The following is a 24990-nucleotide window of genomic DNA, read 5'->3' as shown; positions in this document are numbered from 1 at the left end:
TTCTGAGATTGTGGATTTGGGGTTTTCATGAGCTGTAAGCTACAATCATCACAATTATGACAAATCACGGCTTGAACTATCTTGCTTTGCATGTAATGAGTCTATCTCATATATTAGTTTCACCTTTTAAGTTGCATTAGTGAAATAAATTAACTTTTTCACGATATTCAAATTTTTCAAGTATCACCTGTATACCGCGTTTTTGCGTTTTCCTGCAGTCGGCGGTCAAAATGTGCCTATCCTGAGCACGATTTTTCTGTGTTCAGAAGAAAGTGGTTGAAACTCGCCTAACTGCAGCAGCTCCTAAGATCTGCTAACAGCTTATGTGTACATTGACACGTAGGCTTTTATGGAATTGAGTTTAGGAACTTTGGCAAAAAAAACACCAAGTGCAGTGTACATGAAGCCTTAAAGTGTTTTGTGCAGAAACTGTATGCAGAGAATTACAATTTTTACCATGTTACTGGGACATTTTAGATGGTGTATATAGCAATTAAGTACAGTATGTTATATCAATAATTTTAATAAAAAATTAGTTCCTTTTTCTTTTTAAAAGAAAGAACTGTCACAGGATTGACTGAGGATCACACCCCCTGTGAAATGAAGTCTTGCTCAAACCTAATGATTATATAATAACTTAATGCCAACATTCCATGAACACCCAAATATGCTTATCAACAATGCTAAGAATTTAGAGTAGCACCAGTCTCTTACAACCTCAAAAACCTCTAAGTTTGTGAACACAAATGTAGACATCCCAACTTGCAAAAACTAATTTCAGGGAGGTGGCAAACTCATTTCAGGGAGGTGAATGTGACTAAAGCCGTGCTACATATTGGGCGTGGCTTAAATGGTGTGGTTTAATAGAGTCTGAGATGACTTACAGTACAGAATGTTAGTAATGTTAAATAGGGAATATAATGTGCGGAGTGTATGGCAGTGGGTAGTATGTGCATGTGAGGAGTGTGGAGTGTACAGCGGTGAGTAGTATGTGCAGGATGTTGTCAGTAGGGCAGTGGACGGTGTCAGTAGTTCTTTATTTTTATTATTATTTTTTTACAATTGTATTTTTATTTTTTTAATTATTTTTTACAATTCACAATGCTTTTTTGGGGGAGGGGGTTGGGGCAGTGGACAGTGTTTGTAGGGCAGGGGGATGGTGTCAGTCGTTTTTTTTTTTTATTTTTATATTTTTTTTATAATTTAATTTTTTTTATAATTTTTGTTACAATTTCATTTTTTTAAATATTTTTTTGCATTTTTTTTAATCAACCCTGTTTGGGGGGGGGGGGGGGGTCATTGAAGATGAATGGACAGAAGACAGCGGCTTCTGTCCATTCATAAACTGAGCAGAGTAAACACAGAGGTTATGCTCAGTTTTCACAGGAGCGATCTTGCTCACTGTGTTGAATCATTCAGAAAAGGAAGGGGACGGTAAATGACCGGTCCCTTCCTCCGCTGGCCATCCTGACAGATCCCCACAGCTGGCGGGTGAGGAAAGAAGGGAAGAGGGGACGAGGGGGCGGAGGAGGAGACAGGGAGTTGGAGAGGGGGGGGTGGACACAGAGGGGGGCTGGAGGAGGAGGATACAGCGAACAGCTGGGGATGATCGTTGCAGCAGGAGGGACAGCTGTGATCACCGATCTCCCTGTATAGCTTTTTAGCCAGCAGCCGTGGGAGGAGAGGAGGAGAAGCGGATGTCAGCTATACAGGGAGATCAGTGTTCACAGCTGTTCCTCCTGCTGCACAATTTATCCCCGACTGTGAACCAGGGGACAATCCAGGTTCAGCCCCCCAGCCGGGATTTTGGGCAGCACTTGCGGGTGTCCGGGAGCCACCCCCGAAATTCGGGAGGTTCCCGCACATTGCGGTAGACTTGGGATGTCTTCAAATGATGTAGGAATGTACAGACATTATAAGATGAAACAATCAGCGCCACAAGTAAAAAATATTGTGATATTTAAATAAGATAAACGTGCACAGCTGCTAAACATTCCAAGTGGTACACCACACTAATTTCAAAATGGATAGTAAATAAATAAATGCATCGCTATGTGTAAAATTATAAATATAAAGTGCAAATCTCTAAAATAAATAAATCATACATATAAATGAATAGTCCATGAATTGAAAAAAATGAAGAAATAAAACATGAAAAACTCTTCTTGTGATTAGTGTATCCACACAATTCCACCACAGTGATTGTTCGTCCTCAAAAGGATTGCATACCACCACCAGTAAAATTGCACGCTCACCTCCCAGATGAGTCAAAACTCATATGCGGATCTCCCTACAAGCTCTTTACTCTCACTTCCTCTTCCCAATCAATGGTGGGTAATCCAGATGGCTCTTTTTTTAATGGTAACTCAGCTCATTAATATCCAAAGAAGCGGATCATCTCCCAGTTTGGCTCAAGATTCCATGAGTTCAGGACATGTAAATAATAAGTATAGAGAGCATAGTGTTCTCTGTATACAAATTTATTCAAAGCCCCCAAATAGACAAGTTGCACTTACAAGATAAAAACTTTTAAAATCACATAAAAACCTCCAGAGTAGCACCACCGTGTCCACATTCACAGTGCCTGGCTGGACGTGGCTATCAGCTCCTCCCTTCTAGATGCGTATTGGCCAATCACAGGCCTTCCTCAGTAGAACTTCTAATAGAGCTATAAGCGAAAGGATTTCGCAAAGCCTTTTGACCGTCTGTTTTGGTTTGCAATGTCTGTCATACGTCCTTATCCCAACATAAATATACAGGTAGATTATCATTCATTTACGCTTTATATATTCTCTTTGGTTTACTGACAGGAACGTTTGCTATACATACTATTATAAATTATACAATATATATGTTAAGCATAGTTACTGTTTTCCAATGTAACAGAGGAGACAAGTCTAGAATATCTGAACAACAACCCATGTGCATCCAAATATCATAACCTATTACTGGGAGCCACTTACAGAATCATGGGAGATGCAACATGCAAGGAGCCGGACAGTCTGGAGAGAATTGAGGAATCAAGGGCTAGAAGAGTCATACAGCTTGCAGAATCAGCAGATGAAGTAGGCATCCATCTATTCAGATTTATAGAAATGTTTACTAAAAACTTTTCATTAATGCAGTTGCAAATTTCCTTATTTGCCTTGTAAACTGCAGGTAGCAGCAGGGCTGTATAGAAAATCTCTCCACTACTTGAAGTGTGCAGTCAGAAAAGCTTCAGAAGAGGAACAATCGTGCTCTAAGGAACACACTGACAACAAAGGAGTAATTGCAGCTTATATGACCTTGGTGAACTTTTGTGACGCACATCTCCGGAAAGTAGAAGATGGCCAATCAGGTATTACTTTGTGTATTCAGTATGCAGGGGTGTGCAGATCTGTGCTCCAGTACTGGTACTACCTGCTGTTTAGAGTGTCAGTTTAGTAAATATGTAGACCTCAGCAACAATATGTATTCAATAAGTTATTCAATAAAAAGCAGCGCTGTGACAACAAAGGTATGTATGATAAAGACCAAACAAAATAAATGAATATTAGACCCAAAATTGGGATAAATTACAAAAGTTCATAATAAAGTTCATAATAAACTAATAGAGGAAAAAAGTCCTATCCAGAATCAAATTCAGATAGTGGATAATGTGAAAAAACGTAGATAGGTGGGAATGCATATAATTCAGTATGTCCTTCACCGCACCACTGTGTTAATAATAGGAATGCGCGCTTACCAAACGGCAAGCTTAGGGAAGCTTGCGACCTTAACCCGGTCGGGGCCTTTCAGGAATGGAAACACCAAAAAACACACCACCTCCGCTTGAAATAAGCACGCTGTCCACCAAATATCCAGTATTCACTGTAGAGATATACCCTCCTGACTTTCCTTTTCAGTCTGCAGCCACTATAATTTTCTATAAGTGCAATGCAATGGGGCTACATGGAGTTGTTCTGTACACAGAATGTGCACTGACCACTCCCCAGAAACATCATTTCCTGCTTGTGTGATTGCCCCGACCGGGTTAAGGTGGCAAGCTTCCCTAAGCTTGCCGTTTGGTAAGCGCGCATTCCTATTATTAACACAGTGGTGCGGTGAAGGACATACTGAATTATATGCATTCCCACCTATCTACGTTTTTTCACATTATCCACTATCTGAATTTGATTCTGGATAGGACTTTTTTCCTCTATTAGTTTATTATGAACTTTATTATGAACTTTTGTAATTTATCCCAATTTTAGGTCTAATATTCATTTATTTTGTTTGGTCTTTATCATACATACCTTTGTTGTCACAGCGCTGCTTTTTATTGAATAATTTGTAATGTGTGTATCCCACTTTTAGCGGCTGCTTGCATATTTTTCTACTCACTGATTTGTCACTTTTGTTTTTTCATTTTTTAATAAGTTTTTTATGTACAAAATTTTTATATATAGCGCGGTGGTTCGCCCTTTCTAATTAATGTATTCAATAAGTGGTGTACATCTTACCAGGCCTGTAAGTTCGGCTATCAGTATATACACAAAAAATTCTGCGCTGCTCACAAGAAAAACAAGAAAAAAGCAGCTAACACAACCAACAAGGTACACACGCAAAAAAACAACAAAAAGTGTAGCGCTAAAAGCAAATCTTTAAAAGACAGTGCATAGATAGATAGGTATACAGTGAAGAGGATGACCTATATAAAAGCCTATTCATGGATAGAAAGTCATAATAATAATAAGTCTTTGGGTAGACATAGTGTAAACAGGTAAATCCAGTATCCCAGGAAGGCAAATGAGCTCACTACCACCGGGAGAAAGGAAGGCTTACCAGATGTGGTGGACCCCACAGGGCATACGCCGAGTTGGGTCAGATAAGGCTTGGGTGGTAAGTGGCTGTAGATGTCTGTGGTGTCCCAACTTGCCGGATTCCTCCAAATAGTGCCCAGGTCATAGAAAGTGTGGGGTGTCCCAAAGATGTAGATGATCCTAGGGGAGGGGTGGGATGTTCCGTGGATGGATTCCTCAAGCCAGCATGGGTTAGGTGATGATGTAAATATGGAGAAAAGAAAGGGAGGGCCACATAGTGTAAATCCAAATATAAAATTTTTTATTAAAAACTGTAAGGAAATACACTCACGTATATGTCCAAAGTATAAAACAGCGCTGTGGTAACGTGGCGACAATGGGGTAAGTTCGGCTATAAATGTATTTACATGAAAAAGACCTTGGTCACATAGACGGCAAGGGGGCAGTAAAAATAAGTGGTTGATCTGCCTTTTTACTGCTTTTGTCACAGTGTCATACCTGCAACGCTTTGGTGAAATTTGGCAGGCATCACGATTGCCAAGCACACCAATTAAAGTAATGGGACTGTCCCACAGCCAAATGCTTGGAACACCATTGCAGCATATTTCAATGTAAAATCCTCTTTGGGATAAAAATAAAGGCATTTAAGAGGCAACAGTATCGTCTGCTGAACCCTTGCAAACAACCTCTGAAAAGTAATCCACCACGGGTCACTTTTCTTAGGGGTAGTGAAGTCCACCATTTGAATGAAGCCGTTTGAAATGTTTTGACATTTTTCTTTCTCTCAACTCCATCAACGCATTCCCACAAAGCTATTAACTTTTTTATCACTTGCCTCCCCTTTTGAATTTTAAGTTATTACAAGAAGGCTCACATAACCATCTTGTCTTGAATTGTACTGTCTCCCTTTAAATTGTATAAACAATTGGATAATACGGCACACTTCTGGATTTAACAATGTCATTAAAAACTGGTATGGGTAGGAGAATAAAGAATAAAACGGTTCTTATATGGGGATTAGTCCATGTGAGGATAAAAGGTAAATGGATAACTGTCCATGGAGGTCTGCCAGTTCAGGAGTTTAGAAGGCAGAAAAATCTCTGGAATGCAGAAAGGATAAGAGAACAGCACCCTCTAAGTGCAGTATGCAAGTATTTTAATGTAAATTAAAGTTATCTTAAAATACACTCACAAAAGTGTAGTGGAAATGGGCATATAACATGGTGTCATCCGCTCCGACTGCCGGGTGAAGAGAAGGTCCAATGCTGTTGTTGTGGACGTGTGTCCACGATCCTTTCGTTCCTCCGGCCACACTGTTGGTGTATAGAGCTTCCGGATGGTGGGGACATCGTTCAGTGGCATGCACAGACAGACGTCACTTCTGGGTCGGGTCAGCAGGCGGTGCTTCGCGTTCGGGACATGCGTGTCCCTTCCTCAGGCTTCAGTGGTGGCCATATTAGATTAGGGAATTATATGCGTACACACATATTTCTCACATGAGAAATTACCATAGCAACTTCCAAACAAAAACATAGAAAAAGGGGTGAAAATACTGCGCTAAACCCAAGCAATCTTAAAACAAAACAGCTGCTAACACACAAACAATCCAAGTCCTGATGAGTAATAACAAAAAATAAGTGTAGCACTAAATGATAGTGGCAGAATAAATAAAGGACAATATGTATATATGTGTGTGTGCATCCAGAACACCTCAAGTGCAAAATGCAAAACAATGTCAAAAGTGAATATGAGACAGCAAAAATAAACCCCATAAAGTTATGGAGTAATGACAATACAAAAGACCAGAAGTCCACATGAAAAGTGTCCAATGGTTGGGGAGCTTTCTCTTCAATCTTCAACCGAAGAAGACAAACCAAAAGGCAGGAAAAACATTCAATTAGGAAGATGGGTACTCTTACCGGATCTGTTGGACGCACATACCATACAGCAGTGTGTCTAAAGAGCTTTGGGATACTGGATCCCCAATGGTGGGGTGATGCCAAGGCTTGAACGATATCCTGCAGGCCGCAGACTCCAATCTACACGAGGTTGGGAGATGGTTCCAAACAAAAATTCCAAAGCTGTCGGCTGTCGGCTGCCAAACCGTACCAAAGGGAAGATGGTCCAAGGATGGTCATCAGTACTCAAGCATGAGGAAACAAGAAAAAAAGGGGCTCCACATGGCGCAGGTCAACCAAAATAGGTTTATTAAGGTAAAATACCATGTAGTATAAAAATATAAAAAGTGATCACAAAGGTACAAAAATGGCAATGTGGGAAGCAGGAGGCACTGGCCCAATGCATTTCAACTCAAGTCTTCAACAGGGGCATATCCTAGCCTCCCCACATTGCTCTTACATATATACTGTACATCAATTACAAAATCAGAAAGGTCCGCCCCATCATGGTGGAACCGGAAGTGAATTCAGTAGCTGGCGTCCCAAGCCTCACATATATATGTTGATATAATGACAATATGATGCTACTCTCTGAGTAATAGTCATGAGTGTAAAGCAAAAATAATTTGCACATGAATGATATCTGGACAGCAAACATAGATCTCTCTATATCTGCGTTCCAAACATCATAACAGGAAGTGCAAAGAAAGAGATGATTAATGCGCTACCCAGAGAAAAAAAAAAAGGAACTAAACAAGCTGCTACAAACCATATGACAAAAATGTGAACAGATATTAAATAAATTGTAGCGCTAAAAAACACGTGCAAAATGTCTCTGTGCACATAAACATAGTGTCCCAATAGTGACGTGTTGCAAAGCAAAAGCAGTGCACAGTGAATATATGTGATCCGTGTGGTAGTTCTTTCTGCTTCCCAACTGTCAGCTCAGATGTCATCAAACTTAACGAATAGATGGGATACGCTTACCGGAAATGTTGGATTCTACTGCCATGAGCATAGAATCGATAAGGCTTTGTACCACCAAGGGCAGATGTGTAGAGTGGTGGAGGCAAGGTAGAGCCTCTGCTGGGCCGGGATGTCACCTCTTGATCCACTGGAACAGGACAGGGTTGGTTCCAAAGAAAAAGTGGTTTTCCCAGTTCACCGGAACAAGTGGAAAAAAGAGGGATGCTTCCACATAGTGTAACTCAGGGTATTTTATTACTAAAAAAAAACGTAATACATAAAACGTGATCACGAATAAAAAGGCAGTGTACAGGGTATATAAAACCGCCCTACGCGTTTCGATCCAACGACCTTCAACAGGGGTATGTTGAAGGTCGTTGGATCGTAACAGGAAGAAAAGGGGAATCGGCGATGACGTCACATCCACCGGATCATGAGAAGCTTGCGTCCCAAGCCTCATACTGGACGCATGGAGGAAGTCATCGCGGACAAGGCTGCCGCGTCACCTCCTTCCAAACATCACATGATCTGCTTCTCCTCACAGAGTCATCCGACCTAGCAACCGCCCACCAACCACGTCCAGCGTAAACCTCCATAGAGGTGATGCCAGAAGAGGCGGGCGTAGCAGGGAGGGAACATGACTGTCAAAATATCAGAATGAATGGGAGAGATGGATAGTAAACAAGCCAATCGAAAACATAATAGAATTTAAAAAACAATGAACGGTAAAAAAATGGGGAGGAAAATATTCCTCAGGCAGAGCCCAAAAAGACAGGCAAGTAATACGCAAACAAACACCTGGAACAAGTACATAGTCGCGCCACAGTGCCATCTTGAGGGGGGGGAGCCAAACAAGGGGAACGGGAGAAAGTGTCTACGCTCCCATAACGGGTGCAAGGTCACTCACCCATATCCACCATATCTAATATCAAACAAAAACATAGAAAAAGGCGGGATACAGTATTGCAGCCGTAGTATGATTGCATTTAATACCTTATAATATAGTTGTATGGCCTGGCTTATCTATACTATCTATTAAATTAAAATATATTATATTAAATATATTTATATATATTTATAATATATATTATATATATATTATATCTAGACTACCAGTAAAATCAGGATAACAGAATATATGTATAAGAAAAGGGGGAAAATTTTTATTTATATATATATATATATATATATATATATAATTATATATATATATATATATATATATAATTTATTTATTTATTTTATGCTGGTCTGATATTAGGATCAATAGTAAAAGTGAATAAATAACAATCATGGTGGCTATATAGTAATTAATAATAAATAATACATTGGGACACTTGTATATGTGTGTAACATTTAGAAAATAGGAATTAGTTCATGAAGCTGATAACATTGATAGAACAAATAGTGTTCTAATAATTATAGCAGCTAAGTATTATATATCGGGATGATAGTGCATAATAAGGAACTCAATTAATGGATCAATTTAATAATATTATGATTGATGTGGGTGAAATGGAGTTGGAATTAAAATTAAATATGTACAGTAATATCATATATAAATGTATAAAAGATATTGGATATTTTTGAAAGAAGAAAAAAGATTAAAAATTAGGGTGTGACCAACTTCCGGTATGTGAGGAAGCTTTTCTCCAGAGCTCCGACCGCGCAATCATCCTTCACAATCCTGACAGATTCCAAGCTGGGACTTTCTACCCCATACTGACTGGAATCGATAGGGGATAACACCGGGAACACAGCGATGGTAAAATACGGCCCAAATGCAGCTCCTACGTCAGCAGCAAAGCTGGCAAAGTTTGCCCATGAGGGTTCCCAAGATGGCACCCACTCGGGATCGGAACGGCATCGGAATTCCTGCTCAAGCAAAACTTTGGAGCTGACAGCTTTTCTCATCTGTTTGCTAGCATGGCACACGTTCTATACTTCAGAGATCAGGAAACCATATTGCGTAAGGCCCGCAATCTACCTGATCTGATGTACAACAATAACCGCATCTCCATTTTCCCGGATTTTTCTGCTGCCACACAGAAGCAAAGAGCAGCCTTTCAGAGTGACACAGCGCCTGAGAGAACGCAGCCTGCCATACAGTATGCTCTACCCGGCTAAACTGAGGATTGTACACAAAGGACAGACACAATTCTTCATGTCACCTAAGGAAGCGAACAGATGGCTGGAATCACGGGGTCCCGGATAAAAACGCTCAGCAGTCGGATATGTGATCTTGAGGAACTGGGGGGGATCCCCCAGGTAAAGATAAAAGTGATCTGACTAATGGTGAATATATCAATAGTTATTACTACTTTGCAAGCCTTGCAGGAATCATGCAATATGATCTTCAAGCAACGCAGTCCTTTTAATGCTCTGCTAACTCTTTCATACTTATCCCTAAAGCCTTCCTGTCCAGCTGGAGCAGGAAGTATACCCCCCTTTAGGGAGACTTTGCTGTTTATTGTTTGGGGTGAAAGCCCGCAGAATGTTTGGGGCTGCAGGCAAGTTGGGGGGAATGGGTGTTGGGATCCACAGTTCTGGATCCAGGTACGTTTGTTTTTTCTGTTTGTTTTACACTGTTTTTTTTTTTTTTTTTTTCCTTTTTTTCGTGTCTCATGAATCCCCACTACCAATCTCTTCAATGTGTCCTTCATACGGTTTAAAAAAATAATTATAGATGCTCCGCAAATGATTACCCTATCAATCTAATATGTATAATAATCCACTACCCCTGGATGGGGGAATTAAAGTGTGCCGTACCCATACACATACAATCCTCTAACACAGATTTTTTATGAATGCCTCCTTGCTAGAGCTGCACAATTAATCATTAAAAAATCGTGATCTCGATTCACCTCCCCTGACGATCTCTCCTGCTGAGTTTGCCGATTCTTTCATATAAACAAGTGGAGAGATTATCTGCTCACTCAGCTGTCAAAATAAAACATCCAGGCAGTCTGCCAAGTTTAGAACTTGAAACATTGTATCTAACTTCCTTCTTAGATCAAAGGGATAGAACTTCTCTTTTTTAGCAGAGACCATAGGGAATAAAATGGCAATTGCTGCAATATTTTGTCAAACTGTATTTGCCCAGCGGTCTTTCAAATGCAATTTTTTGGGAAAAAATACACTTCAATAAATTAAAAAAAACGAAACAGTAAAGTTAGCACAATTTTTTTTGTTTTAATGTGAAAGATGATGTTACGCCGCGAGAATCGTAAGAGAATCGTGATCTATCCTCTAAGCAAAAAAATCGTGATTCTCATTTTAGCCAGAATCGTGCAGCTCTACTCCATTCAGACCCTTAACCTCCTCTCCTGGAATGTGAGAGGGCTCAATTCCAAGATTAAGAAAGCTCTAGTCTTTAAGTATATACTAAAACGTAAACCACATATCATATTCCTCCAAGAATCCCATCTTGTAGGCACCAAGACGCTGGCTCTCCATAGGGCCTTTGTAGGCAGAGCATTTCACTCAACATACTCTAGCTATGCTAGAGGTGTATCCGTCCTATTATCCAAATCCTTAATGCATACTACCAAGACAGTGAAATTAGACCCTTTTGGTAGGTTTGTTATCTTAGTATTAATCATTTATAACCAACCATATACACTGGTAGCGATCTATATACCACCCCTTTTACAATAGGGGTTTGGAAAACGGTGATGGCGGAGGGACCTATTATCTTAGCAGGTGATATGAATGCAGTACTGTCGCCTGACAAAGATAGGTTCAGGATGGCGACTCTGGGAGGATCCCCACTAGAAGCCTGTGTGAAACCATATGATCTGGTGGAGGTGGAAACACCCTGATGCTAAAGCATACTCTTGTTTTTCCTCCACCTTCAACACCCTATCTAGATTAAACATGTTTTGTGTCCAGGGCATTGCTGCCAAGGATCCAAGAGGTTCAATATCTGCCGCGGGCCATCTCGGACCACTCCCCTCTGCTCCTTACCATTGATATGGAGAAACCATGTGGGTGTGTTTTATGGAGACTGAGCCCCCTTGTGGCTTAAGGAAGAGTGTTTTGAAAGGTCCACTGCAGCATCTATCAATAACTTCTGGCTAGAAAATAGAAGAGAGGTCCCAGTGGGGACAACATGGGATGCATTCAAGGCCACAATTAGAGGGTCTATCTCAGGACTGGTTAAACAACTTTAATCAGATAGGCAATGGAAGATTAAAGATTCAGAACAAAGAGCTACAGCAGCAGAGGTAGATTATATTAAAAGTCCGAATCCAGATACCCACAAAATATGGAGGGAGGCAATATGCCAATTAGATCTAGTCTTAGTGGAAAAAAAAACGCAGAGAAAACTACTTTACCAATCACAGAGAATTTTTGAGTTCGGGGACAAAAACAGTAAACTGCTAGCTTACCTGGCTCACTCACACCAAGCTCCGACCTCTATCCCACGCATCTATGATGCCAACATGAAACTTTGCACACTACAGCCAGAAATAGCTGATGCCTTTGTGGCCTTTTACTCTGACCTATATACTTCAAAGGTAGACTATGAGAAGGGGGCAATTCAAAACTACTTCGCCCCAATAACCCTACAGGAGCATACTAGTGAGGGAGCAGAAGAACTTGATCTCCCCCTCTCGGTAGAAGAAGTTATACTAGCCATAAAATCTTTAAACCCAAATAGAACTCCAGGATTGGATGGTCTACCAGTTGAATGGTATGACACGTACACTGAAACCCTGGCCCCCAAATTACTTGACATGTACAAAGATGCCTATGATAGGGGGGTACTTCCTGAAACTATGAGAGAGGCACTTATAGTATTGATTCCCAAGCCGCACAAGGACCAATGTAAATCATACAGGCCGATATCTTTAACGTTGATGCAAAAATATTGGCTAAATTTTGGCTAAGAGACTAAATAGGGTGATTGCCTCCATTATTCACCCAGATCAGACAGGTTTCTTACCTGAAAGGTCAACCTCCATAAATTTGCGACGCCTCTTTACCATTGTGCAGTCGGAAGGCCCCACCCCGGACACTAGAGTAGTGGTGTCACTCGATACGCACAAAGCGTTCGTTTCTATAGAATGGCCATATCTAATTGCAGTGCTTGAGCGAATGTGTTTCGGTCCTAGATTCATAGCATGGGTCAAAATACTATATGCGGAGCCAAGGGCCAGGCTTAGGGTTAATAACACTATTAAGAACCCATTCAATATAGCTAGGGGCACACGGCAGGGGTGCCCTTTGTCGCCCCTGCTGTTTGCCCTGGCCATAGAGCCCCTGGCGGCTCTGTTGAGAGCGGATGGAAATATCAGGGGCTGTAAAGTCAACACGTTGGAGGAAAAAAACCTTTATATAAGCAGGTGACATGCTCCTGTACCTGAATGAGGTGGAGGACTCACTGGTCACTGCCTTGGATAGGATTTCAGAATTCGGGGGATATTCAGGATTCAAGGTGAATTGGAATAAATCTGTAATCTTTCCCTTCCACTCTGAGTATGCCCCGAAGTTGCCCCCTGAGGTACCACTGAAAGTCGTCTCCAAATTTCGTTATCTGTGGATCGAGATACATTTGCCACTGAATACATATATACCCAATAACCTGTCTCCCATGAAGCAACGTTTAAGGGAAAGTACACAAGCTTGGGCTAAGCTGCCTATCGGCCTTCTTAGATGAATAAATATGTTCAAAATGGTTTACCTGCCCAGGTTTCTTTACCTGTTCTGGCATGCCCCAATCTATATCCCTAAGAAGTGGTTTACAGATATAAAAAAAACCTTTCCTCATTCCTATGGGGACCTAAACCAGCTAGGGTGTCCTTGGATACACTTCACTTACCAGTAAAGTCGGGAGGGTTAGCATTGCCAAACTGCAATGTTATTACTTGTCAGCTCAATTGACACATGTGCATTGGAGGGGTTTCCCACAAGTGAACATTGCATCAGTGGCAACACAAGCAGCTCAGGTCCACTCATACGAGGCGTTGATCAATGTCCTTTACAGAAATGGTCCATACCCAGAGAAGGGGGCGGATATATTGAAACTGTCATACAAAATATTTCACATGTGTAATACTAGAGTGGGTGGCACCAGTCTTTCAGCTTCCCCTAATGCCCCACAATGGCACAAAACTCAACTTAAAGAGATAGTCAGGTACCGGATGGGGCATGCTGGGCGGTGTATGGAGTAAAATACGCCCATCAGCTGTTTTCAGACGGGGTGTTTGAATCATTCGTAGACCTGAATACGGAATACAGAGTCCCAAACAGTTTTTTTTTAGGTATCTCCAACTGCGACACGCAGTAACAGCTCAATTTGGTGGAGGTGAAGTGATACTCACCCCTTCCAATATAGAAAAAATGATAGCTGAGGAAGATCACTCGAAGTTGATCTCTAAATACTACTTCACACTGCTGACATACTCCTCCTCCAGAATGGAGAAGGTAGCAGCACAATGGTAACAGACATACCAGCTCTTTCAGAGGAGGCTTGGTTGGGGGCCCTAGAAACACTGGTGCCCTCAATGATCTCTGCCAGAAACAAACTATTACAATTTAACTACCTACATAAAGTATACTATACCCCCAAACGTTTACATAAAATGGGTAGGGGAGAGTCCCCAGAGTGCCCTCGCTGCAACTCAGCAGTGGGAGACTTTTTTTTCACATGATATGGCAGTATCCTCAGGTGGAGAGCTACTGGAAAGCAATCCTTGCATATTTGGAGAATACACTAGAGCTCCCAAACATATACTCTCCAGCTAGATGCCTCCTAGGAGATTTGGAGAAAGAAGAATTATCGACATAAAAAAAAAAAAACCCTCTTGAGAATAGTTTTTTGCTACGCCAAAAAAGCTCTGGCCCTTAAATGGCGAAGCCCGTCCCCCCCATCCCTAAAATACTAGGTGAAATTAACAACGCCCTGCCAATGTACAAACTAACCTACAAGGCTAGAGGATGCTCCAGAAAGTTTGAGAAGGTTTGGGGAAAATGGATAGAAAAAATATCAGGAGAAGTAATGGTTTGATGATTGTTGTGTATATCATAGAGAAACTGTAACAACATGGTAAATGACTAAAGAGTGAGATGTACCCTGGCACACACAATGAGACACAGAAGAGACATAGACATGTATTATTATTTTATCACAACAGGTTTTAATTGATTACTGAACAAAATAGAACCGTTTTGACTATTAATGTATACATGTACTTAATTCACATTGCTGAGTTCAGAATGTTATGTAATTAAACTAGTCTATATAAAAAAATTGAGCTGTAACACTGAAATGTACAATATTGTGTAAAAATCCAATAAAATTTACCCTTTAAAAAAAATTAAAAATTAAAAATAGGAATAAAATTATAGGGATGAAATTTTATCATGTTAGTGTATACATGTATTCACCCACATCTAAAAACATGTGTTGGTGCCTACTGTAGGTGTATCTATCTTATGAGCTGTTTCATGAAGGGTTATTACAAAAATTAGCAGGAAATGATGGTGAAGAACATGTAAGGCATATTGTCATATCATCATAACAAGGTGTTGATTTCTATACTAGTCCTAGAGATGATTGGTCATGAAATTCTAAAAAGTGTCTAGGAACACTGTGTTTGTCTTTGGCTTGTTCTACCAGATTTTGATGTTCTCCAAAGCGCTTCTGCAGAGTTCTAATCGTACGGCCTACATACAGCAGACCGCGTGGGCAGGTCAAACCATACATTACATATTCAGAAGAGCATTTTCCCAGATAGGTTCTTCCATCCATCGACATCTGTTCCTAGATCTTCGTATAGACATATATGTGCCAAAATTAGAAAAATAGAGGACACGATTATTGCAGCTAATCAACAGTGGTGGGACAAGTTTTTTCTTGATCTATATTTAACTTACAAAATTACCCCCAGAGGTCTCAGAAATTTGAATACCTGTTCCTTTTTGGGTGCAGAATTGACCAAAGAGTGGTCTGCAATATCTGAATTCTGCACCCAAAAATGGATAGTAATTATCATCAAAGAGACACTCAATGTAATTTTCTACTCTCCAGAATTACGGATCTTTACCCACTTCTTGGTTGAGAAGGCTTAAACTCAACACAAAAAATATGCAGGGACATTGGCGACTATAACAGCAATGGGGTATTCTGCTGGAAAAAAACAAGAATTAATAATAATATACACTGTTCACCTTTACCTATAAGTGACCACAGCACTCATAAAGACCCAACACCCATTCTCCTTATGGATTGTAAGCCTAGACATACCATGCCCTTCCCTTTACCCCTTTACAAAATATATCCAATACCTTCATCACAGCCCAGATATCACACACCAAAACGTGATACCCACTATAATTATTCTCGTTCACGTATCCATGCACCCCTGGCTAAAAAACAGAAATCTCCAGCGTATAAGCATTATACCAAATTTAATAAAACACATCATCTACCCACTGCTATACCCTATTCAGCCCCCAACAGTTTTGAGGCTGAGGTGAGAGTGAAATCTGGCCCTTCTTCCCCAATACCCGAATCCGATGTTCCAATTTCAACCACTATCTTACTTACCCTTCCAGAGGTACCTAACAACACCAGAGTTCAAGCCAATGCAATTCCGTCCAGTACTACAAAACAGTCATCCCTCCACGATTCTCCTAGAGATATACTTACACCCTCTATCTCCTCTTCTTTTTTAGTGATCAGCCCCTCGCCTGCCCAAAGAGAAAGCTCACAGTAGAGGCAGAAGTCGGGGAAGACGTAGACATAAAAAGAAAGGAGAAAGTACGCAGACTGTAAAGATTTTTAATCTTTTCTGATCATGTGTTGTCCTCATCTGAACAGTCATTGTTAGCACAAGGTCTAACTTTTGCTCCCACGCCACCTCCTAATCCTTTACACTTTTTCTTGATCTGAACATATTTGTCAGAAATATTACGGTTAAACGTTATTTTAATAATCAAGCTTCCAAAAATAGTAATGGTAACAGTGAGACCGATAACAGCATCACCCCCTCTGAATCCAGTACGGCCATGATAGACCCTTTGGAATTGAATGCAGTGGAAGGTTTAGAATACTTGTATAATGATGATCTAGATGATTGTTGATACATTGACCCAACATCTATCAGCTTCCCCACCTATCCAACATACTAATTTTAAACTTAAATCCATTTTTAACTCCACATTAGCTAAAAGTCCCTATAATTATAGTTTTTATCAAGTTGTATATGCTGACATTCTTCGTTTATGTCAACAGTCGACAATCAATAATTTTCCCAATCTGACAACAGTAGAATCGATGGCCCTGAAAGAGCTTTCAGACAACCGACAGCTAATTATCAGGTCTGCTGATAAAGGAAGAGGCATTGTGGTTCAAAATCGCACAGATTATCAATCTGAATCAGACCGGCTCCCATCGAATACGTCTATATATAAAAAAAACTGTCCACTGACCCGTTGCCCAAGTTTTGACTTGAAGCCCATGAGTTGGTCCCAAGTGCAGCAAGGGAGGGTATCGTCACCAAATCAGAAGTTGCGTTTCTCCTACACGACTTCTATAAAAGGCCTTATTTTTACCACCCCCCAAAGGTACATAAAGACCCAAATAATCCCCCGAGTAGGCCAATTGTCGCGGCAATGGAGAGCGTTACCAGCTACCTCTCGATTTATCTGGACCATTTCTTGCAACCTATAGTTCGTAATCTCCCCTCATATATAAAAGACAGTATACATCTATTGGACATGCTACAGCATTACTCTTGGGAACCCACGTACCGTTGGCTTTCATTGGACGTAGTCTCTCTATACACCACAATTCGACACCAGGTTGGCCTACAAGCCATAAAATACTATCTAAATAAAGACCCCCTACTTAATCCATGCCTGATAGAATTCCTGTTAGAAATTCTTGAATATTGTCGCATAATTATTTTGAGTCTAATGGCGATTTTTACATTCAGACTCGGGGTACAGCTATGGGGGGTTACTTTTGTCCCCAGTTATGCCAGCCTGACAATGGGCCAATGGGAACACCATTATATTCAGCACAATAGCCCTTATGCATCCCATTTAGTTTATTATGGGCGATATATTGATGACATGGTCATCATTTGGGATGGTCCCGAATCAGCAATTTTGGACTTTTTACAACACTGCAACTCCAACAATATGGAACTTTCTTTCACCTCCGTATCCCATAGCAACAACTTGACCTTTTTGGATTTAGAGCTATTCCACCAGAACAACATCATTTGTGCACAGAACTACACAAAGCCTACCTCAGGAAATTTGTACCTGCATTACAAGAGTTGCCATCATCCTCATTGGTTAAATAATATCCGTAAAAGCCAATTCTGTAGGCTGAAGCACAATTGCACTTTAATACAAGACTACAATTCCCATGGTGAGCTACTAAAAATAAAGTTTAAGGAAAAAGGATATCTGGATGGAATTGTACCTCCATAAAGATATTAAGAGTGACAAAGAAGCCAAACCCATTGACAGTTCTCAACCTATCCGATTGGTTACACAATTCCACAACAAATTCAAAAAGATGAAAAAGATTTTTCAAAGACGTTGGCCGATACATAGAGAGGGCCCTTATCTCAAGGCCACCGTTAGTGATCATCTGCTTGTCACCTATAGACGTGCCAAAAATATTAAAGCAAAAATAGCCCTGAGCAAGATAAAATCATCTCGTCCTACCACCAGTACATCTTTAACCTTCTTCAACATCAAAGGCATGTATCAATGCAAGAAACCTCTATGTCTTACATGTGCCCATGTAACACATAGACAAAAGGATTTCTACTGTAAAGGCAAACAGTATATAATACCAGATTTTTTACATGCTCTTCTGAATATGTAGTTTACTGTTTGACCTGCCCCATGCGGTCTACTGTATGTAGGCTGTACGATTAGAACTCTGCAGAAGCGCTTTGGAGAACATCGAAATCTGGTAGAACAAGGCAAAGACAAACACAGTGTTCCTAGACTCTTTTTAGAATTTCATGAGCATACATCTCTAGGACTACGGGTGTGGATATTAGAGTCCATCCTGAAGACTTTGCCTACTGCCGAATGTTACAAAAGATTATGCGAAAGAGAAAACTATTGGATCTATTCCTTGGATACTTCATCGCCTGGAGGCCTAAACGAAAGTATAGAAATCAACACTTTGTTATGATGATATGACAATATGCCTTACATGTTCTTCACCATCATTTCCTGCTAATTTTTGTAATAACCCTTCGTGAAACACCTCATAAGATAGATACACCTACAGTAGGCATCAACACGTTTTTGATGTGGGTGAATACACGTATACACTAACATGAAAAAATGTCATCCCTATAATTTTATTCCTATTTTTAATCTTTATTCTTCTTTCAAAAATATCCAATATCTTTTATACATTTATATATGATATTACTGTACATAAATATATATATATATATATATATATATATATATATATATATATATATATATATATATATATTATATATATATATATTTAATTTTAATTCCAACTCCATTTCACCCACATCAATCTTTATATTATTAAACTGATCCATTAATTGAGTTCCTTATTATGCACTATCATCCCGATATATAATACTTAGCTGCTATAATTATTAGAACACTATTTGTTCTATCAATGTTATCAGCTTCATGAACTAATTTCTATTTTCTAAATGTTACACACACATATACAAGTGTCCCAGTGTATTATTTATTTATTATTATTACTATATAGCCATCATGATTACCATTATTTAATAATTTGTTGGGATTATTTATTCACTTTTACTATTGATCCTAATATCAGACCAGCATTATATATATATATATATATATATATATATATATATATATATATATATATATATAGAGATAGATAGATAGATATATAGATAATTTTCCCCCCTTTTTTTATTCATATATTCCATTATCCGGATTTTACTGGTAGTCTAGAGTTCCCAAAATAATTTTAATATAATATATTTGAATTTAAAGCGGCTTCACTTCCCGGTTCCCTACTGCGCATGCGCGAGTCGCGCTGCGCGTCCCAAGTGGTCCCCGCTCTCTTCTGGGAGCTGTGTGTTCCCAGGAGACAGTGCGGTGGGGACGGGAAGTGGCGTAGACTCCCATGTGAGTCTATGCCGGAAGTGGGTGCAAATACCTGTCTTAGACAGGTATCTGCACCCCCCTCCCCCCTGAAAGGTGCCAAATGTGACACCGGAGGGGGGGGGAGGGTTTCGAAAAGCGGAAGTTCCATTTTTGTGTGGAACTCCACTTTAATAGATAGTATAGATAAGCCAGGCCATATAACTATATTATAAGGTATTAAAAGCAATCATACTACGGCTGCAATACCGTATCCCACCTTTTTCTATGTTTTTGTTTGGAAGTTGCTATGGTAATTTCTCACATGAGCAATATGTGTGTACATATATAAAAAGCCTGAGGAAGGGACACGCATGTCCTGAATGGGAAGCACCGCCCGCTGACCCGACCCAGAAGTGATGTCCGTCTGTGCATGCTGCTGAACGCTGTTCCCGCCACCTGGAAGCCCTGTACACATACAGTGTGGCCAGAGGAATTACAGGATCGCGGACACACGTCCACCACAGCATTGGACCTTCTCTTCACCTGGCAGTCGGAACAGATGACACCATGTTATATGCCCATTTCCACTACACCTTTGTGAGTGTATTTTAAGATACCTTTAATTTACATTCAAATACTTGCATACTGCACTTAGACGGCGCTGTTCTCTTGTCCTTTCCCTTTAAATTGTAAAGCACAGCGCAAATTCAAATTCACATTTAATAATAAAGCAAAAGTAATAATTTTCCGGAAGCATTATAATGTTATCTGATAGTTGAAACCTTTCCTCCTCTTCTTGGTGACATTTAGCGTTAAATCATTTCATTATGAATATATTGCTTGTTACATGCTGTAACTTTCCAATTACATTGTCCTTACTGTAACATCATCTAAATTATCCCCTGCTTGTTTTATAGTACTAAATGCACAGGACCTGAAACAGTTCCCTGAAATCATTGTGGGAAAAATGATTAAAGCGTTAAAATTAGAATCTGAGGAAGCGCGACTAAAATTTCCAAGATTGCTTCAAATTATTGAATTGTATCCTTCTGAAACTTTGGACTTGATGACCAGAGAGGTGAGTTAGATGTGTTCATAACAGTCTCAAATATGAACAAATGTAAAGGAACTGGTTTCTTTTAACCACTGCAAGTCTGGACTGTGTCACCCCCTTCCATTCCAGGCCATTTTTCAGTTTTCAGTATTGTCACACTGCATGAATGACAATTACTCACCCATGCAACACTGTACCCAAATGAATTTTATATTTTTTTTTGAGACACAGAGCTTTCTTTTGGTGGTGTTTAACCACTTCAATACAGGACTCTTTTACCCCCTTCCTGCCCAGGGCATTTTTCAGCTTTCAGCTCTGTGACATTTTAAATGACAGTTGAGTGGTCACTGTACCCCAGTGTATATATTTTTTTTCTCACACAAATAGAGCTTTATTTTGGTGGTATTTGATCACCACTGTGTTTTTTTTATTTGCTAAATAAACAAAAATAGACCAAAAATCTTGAAAAAAAGTGTTTTTTTTTTTTTAATCTCTGTTATAACATTTTGCAAATAAATCTTTCTTCTTTTGGAAAATGGAGAAATAAAAAAAAAAACATAATTTTTTTTTTTTTTACATCCTGTCACCAGTACAGCATTATCATGTTACTGGTGTGGCGATGATCAGGTACACTGACCGGTGACAGTATATGGAAAAAAAAAAATTCATTTTTTTAAATTCTTTTTATTTTTTTATCACATTTATTTCTTTTTTTAAGATTTTTTTTAACACACTGTGACCAGAGCAATACAGTGTTACCATAGTAACACTGTACTACTCTGGGGAAGTGGTCAGGATTTCTTTTTTTTTTTTTTTTTTTTTTTGTACATTTTGATTGCTTATACCAGTGAATTGCATTGGTATAAGCAACCATTTTTACTGAACGAAACTGATTAATTTAGTGTCTTTTGTTGTGGTTGGCCAAAGCTAATTACATGGTACCGTTGGGTTGTGATTTGCCTTGTCTGTACCATATGATCACTGTGACCAATCACAGCTGTATGCAATGGATAGCATAAAAGGAAACCATCCATTGTTTACAATGGTCATGCGATCTGCTGTGATTGGTCACAGCGATCACATGGTACTGGCAGTGGGCGGTATAGTGATTAGTCATCGGCTGTGTCCGGTGAAGGTGTTGATGACGACTGTTTTTTGGGGGTTTTTTTATGTTTTACTATATAAATAAAAAAAAACAAAAAACATTAAAAAAAAAAATTGCAAATAATCTTTCTTCATAGATTTGTATTCTGCTACATTTCTTTGGCACGAAAACCCCAAATCAGTGTATATTATTTAGTCTGTGAAAGTTATAGACTCTGTAATCTATGGTAGATATATTTGAAAATTGATCAGTCCTAATTGGCTGCCCATATAATTTCTTGAGGCCCCTCTAAAATTCCAGGACAATACAAACAACTTTTTTTGAAGTTATTTTTTGTCACATTTTTTTGGAAAATAAAGAAATAAACAAATTTCCACATGTTTTCATTTTAACAAGTTATCTTTCACACACAGCACAGGCATACTTTCTTACATCCCAAAACACATTCTGATACACCTCCCAAATATGGGGATACCACACGTGTGATACTTTTTCACAGTCTAGTCACATAGAGAGGCCCAAAATCCAAGGAGCACCTTTCAGGCGTTCTAGGTGCATAAATCACACATCTAATTTCCTGACTACCAATCACATTTTTGGAGGCCCTGGAGCCCCAAGACCGTGGAAACATCAACAAAATGAGCACATTTTAGAAAGCAAACACCCCAAGGTATTTTTTAAGAGACATGGTGAGTCTTTTCCATGCTTAATATTTTTTCCATAAGCTTTTGGAAAATGTGGAAAGTTGTCATTTAATAGGATATTTCTAACACACAGCATAGGCATAGAATTGCACCTCAAAACACTTTCTGCTACTCCTTTCGAGTGTGATAATACCACATGCGTGTTACAATTTCACAACCCAAGCACATAAGGAGCACCAAAATTCTAGGATAACCTTTAGGCGTTCTAGGGGCATAAATTATGCATTTAATTTCCTGACTACCTATCACATTTATGGAGGCCCTGGAACACCAGGACAATAGAAACACCCACAATTTGGAGAGTAAACACCCCAAGGTATTTTTAACCAGATCCCATCCAGCCTATAGCAGATTAATGGCCGGGTGGGGGTTTCATTGTTCTGAGTGGACGTCATATGACATCCGTCAGAACAGCCACTGGTGTGCACCCCAGGGGTGCGCAGCGCTGCGATCCATGGTGCGGTGTGTTGCTCGGACACACTGCATCACCAATCACAGTAAAGAGCATATGATGTAGGGTCTTTACCATGTGATCAGCTGTTTCCAATCACAGCTGATCACAGTGTAAATAGGAAGTGCTGTTTATCGGCATTCCTCTCCTCACACTGACAGTGTGTGAGAAGTGGAGAGCTGATAAGGGGATTTCCTCACAGCGATCAGTGATGCCTGTCAGTGCCCACCATTGATGCCTATCAGTGCTGCATATCAGTCCCTCCTTATCAGTGCCCATCTCTGCAGCCTCATCGGCGCACATCAGTGAAGGAGAAATATTACTTATTTACAAAATTTTATAACAGACAATAAGAAAAAAAAATGTTTTCAACATTTTTGGTCTTTTTTCATTTGTTTAGCAAAAAATAAAAAAAAAACAGTGGTAATTAAATACCACCAAAAGAAAGCTCTATCTGTCTCAAAAAAAATGATAAAAAAATCTGTTTGGGTACAGCATTGCATGACCGTGCAATTGTCATTCAAAGTGCAACAGCACTGAAAATTGGCCTGGGCAGGAAGAGGGTGAAAGTGCCCAGTATTGAAGTGGTTAAGTGCATGCTGAGTCTCTTGAACACTTAATTTTTTGCCACACGTTTTTGGAAAATGTGGAAAGCAAATTAATTTTTTCTTTTTTTACACAGTTACCAATTTAATAAAATATTTCTCATACACAGTATGGGCATACATAGAATTACACCTCAAAATACACTCTGCTACTCCCCCTAAGTATGGCGATACCAATTAATTAATTAAACAACTAATTATTGACCATACATTGTGCAGGCAGAAGCAACACTGCACTGATGTGGCGTGATCAGGAACACTGTTTCTTGCTGGTCTGGTGACAGTGGAACTTGTGTAGAGGCAATCTGGAGCACTGTTGCTGGCTTACTCTGGTTTGGTATCACTGGGTACTAGTGTGACAGTAATCGGGAACAGTGCTACTATTTTAAACTGGTTTGGTGACATTGGGAGCGGTGTGGCGACAATCAGAGACACCATTGCTAGCTTACACTGGGGTGACACTTCGACTGGTGTGGTGGGGATAAGGAACACTGTTGCTGGCATATACTGGTCTGGTGACTCTAGGACTGGTGTGGTGGTGATCAGGGACACTGTAACTGGTGTGGCACTTATCAGGGACACTGGGATTGGTGTGGTGATCAGAGACAGTAACTGGTGTGGCGGTGATTAGGGAGAAGATACAGTACCTGACCGCGAGAATGTGTTAACAGCACGATCCCATTGCGCTGGTTCTCGGCGACTGGGTACTGTACATCTCGCGCTGGCTAGCTCATCGGGAAAGGAAAACTGTGTTTTTTCCTTTCCCGATGAGCAACAAGCATTGCTGACAGGTGTCTGGTATAAATCATGAGTGGGAATGCCGCGCCAAATTTTACATAAAAAAACGGCATGGGTTCCCCTCCAGGGACATACCAGGCCCTTAGGTCTGGTATGGATTTTAAGGGGAACCCCCTACGCCGAAAAAAACGGCGTGGGGGTCCCCCCAAAATCCATACAGGACCCTTATACGAGCACGCAGCCCGGCCAGTCAGGATAGGGGGTGGGGACGAGCGAGCGCCCCCCCCCACCCCCCCACCCTCGAACGGTACCAGGCCGCATGCCCTCAACATGGATGGTGGGCACTTTGGGGCAGGGGGATATGACTGGGCAGCGGTGATTTAGGGACGCTGTAACTGGTTTGAAGTTGATTAGGCATACTGACTGGCAGCACTGGTCTGGTGACATTGTACTGCTGTGGTGGTGATCAGAGATAATGACTGGCTTCACTGACATGTAGTGATATTAGAGCAGCTAGCCATTGTATATCATCACCGTCACAGCAGTATCAGGATTGTATTCCACTGTGATTGCTTATACTGCCATGATG

General features: G+C 40.1%; 1 protein-coding gene across 2 annotated transcripts in view; it reads left to right on the top strand.

Moving 5' to 3' along the window:
* Positions 1 to 24990, top strand: part of PRKDC (protein kinase, DNA-activated, catalytic subunit) — a 712087-nt gene that overhangs the window by 537966 nt on the left and 149131 nt on the right. For both annotated transcript variants that reach the window (XR_012244521.1, XM_073631567.1), the window contains exons 71-73: positions 2887 to 3065; positions 3160 to 3340; positions 20662 to 20822. Coding sequence is in view for 1 of the 2 variants with exons in the window: in XM_073631567.1 (XP_073487668.1) it covers positions 2887 to 3065; positions 3160 to 3340; positions 20662 to 20822 (521 nt within the window). In the remaining variant the exon portion in view is untranslated. The remainder of the gene's footprint in view (positions 1 to 2886; positions 3066 to 3159; positions 3341 to 20661; positions 20823 to 24990) is intronic.

The sequence above is a fragment of the Aquarana catesbeiana genome, linkage group LG05 (genome assembly GCF_042186555.1).
Source record: "Aquarana catesbeiana isolate 2022-GZ linkage group LG05, ASM4218655v1, whole genome shotgun sequence".
In the NCBI taxonomy this organism is placed as follows: domain Eukaryota; kingdom Metazoa; phylum Chordata; class Amphibia; order Anura; family Ranidae; genus Aquarana; species Aquarana catesbeiana.
The sequence above is the reverse complement of the archived record's forward strand: the minus strand, read 5'-3'. Positions and strand labels throughout refer to the sequence as shown.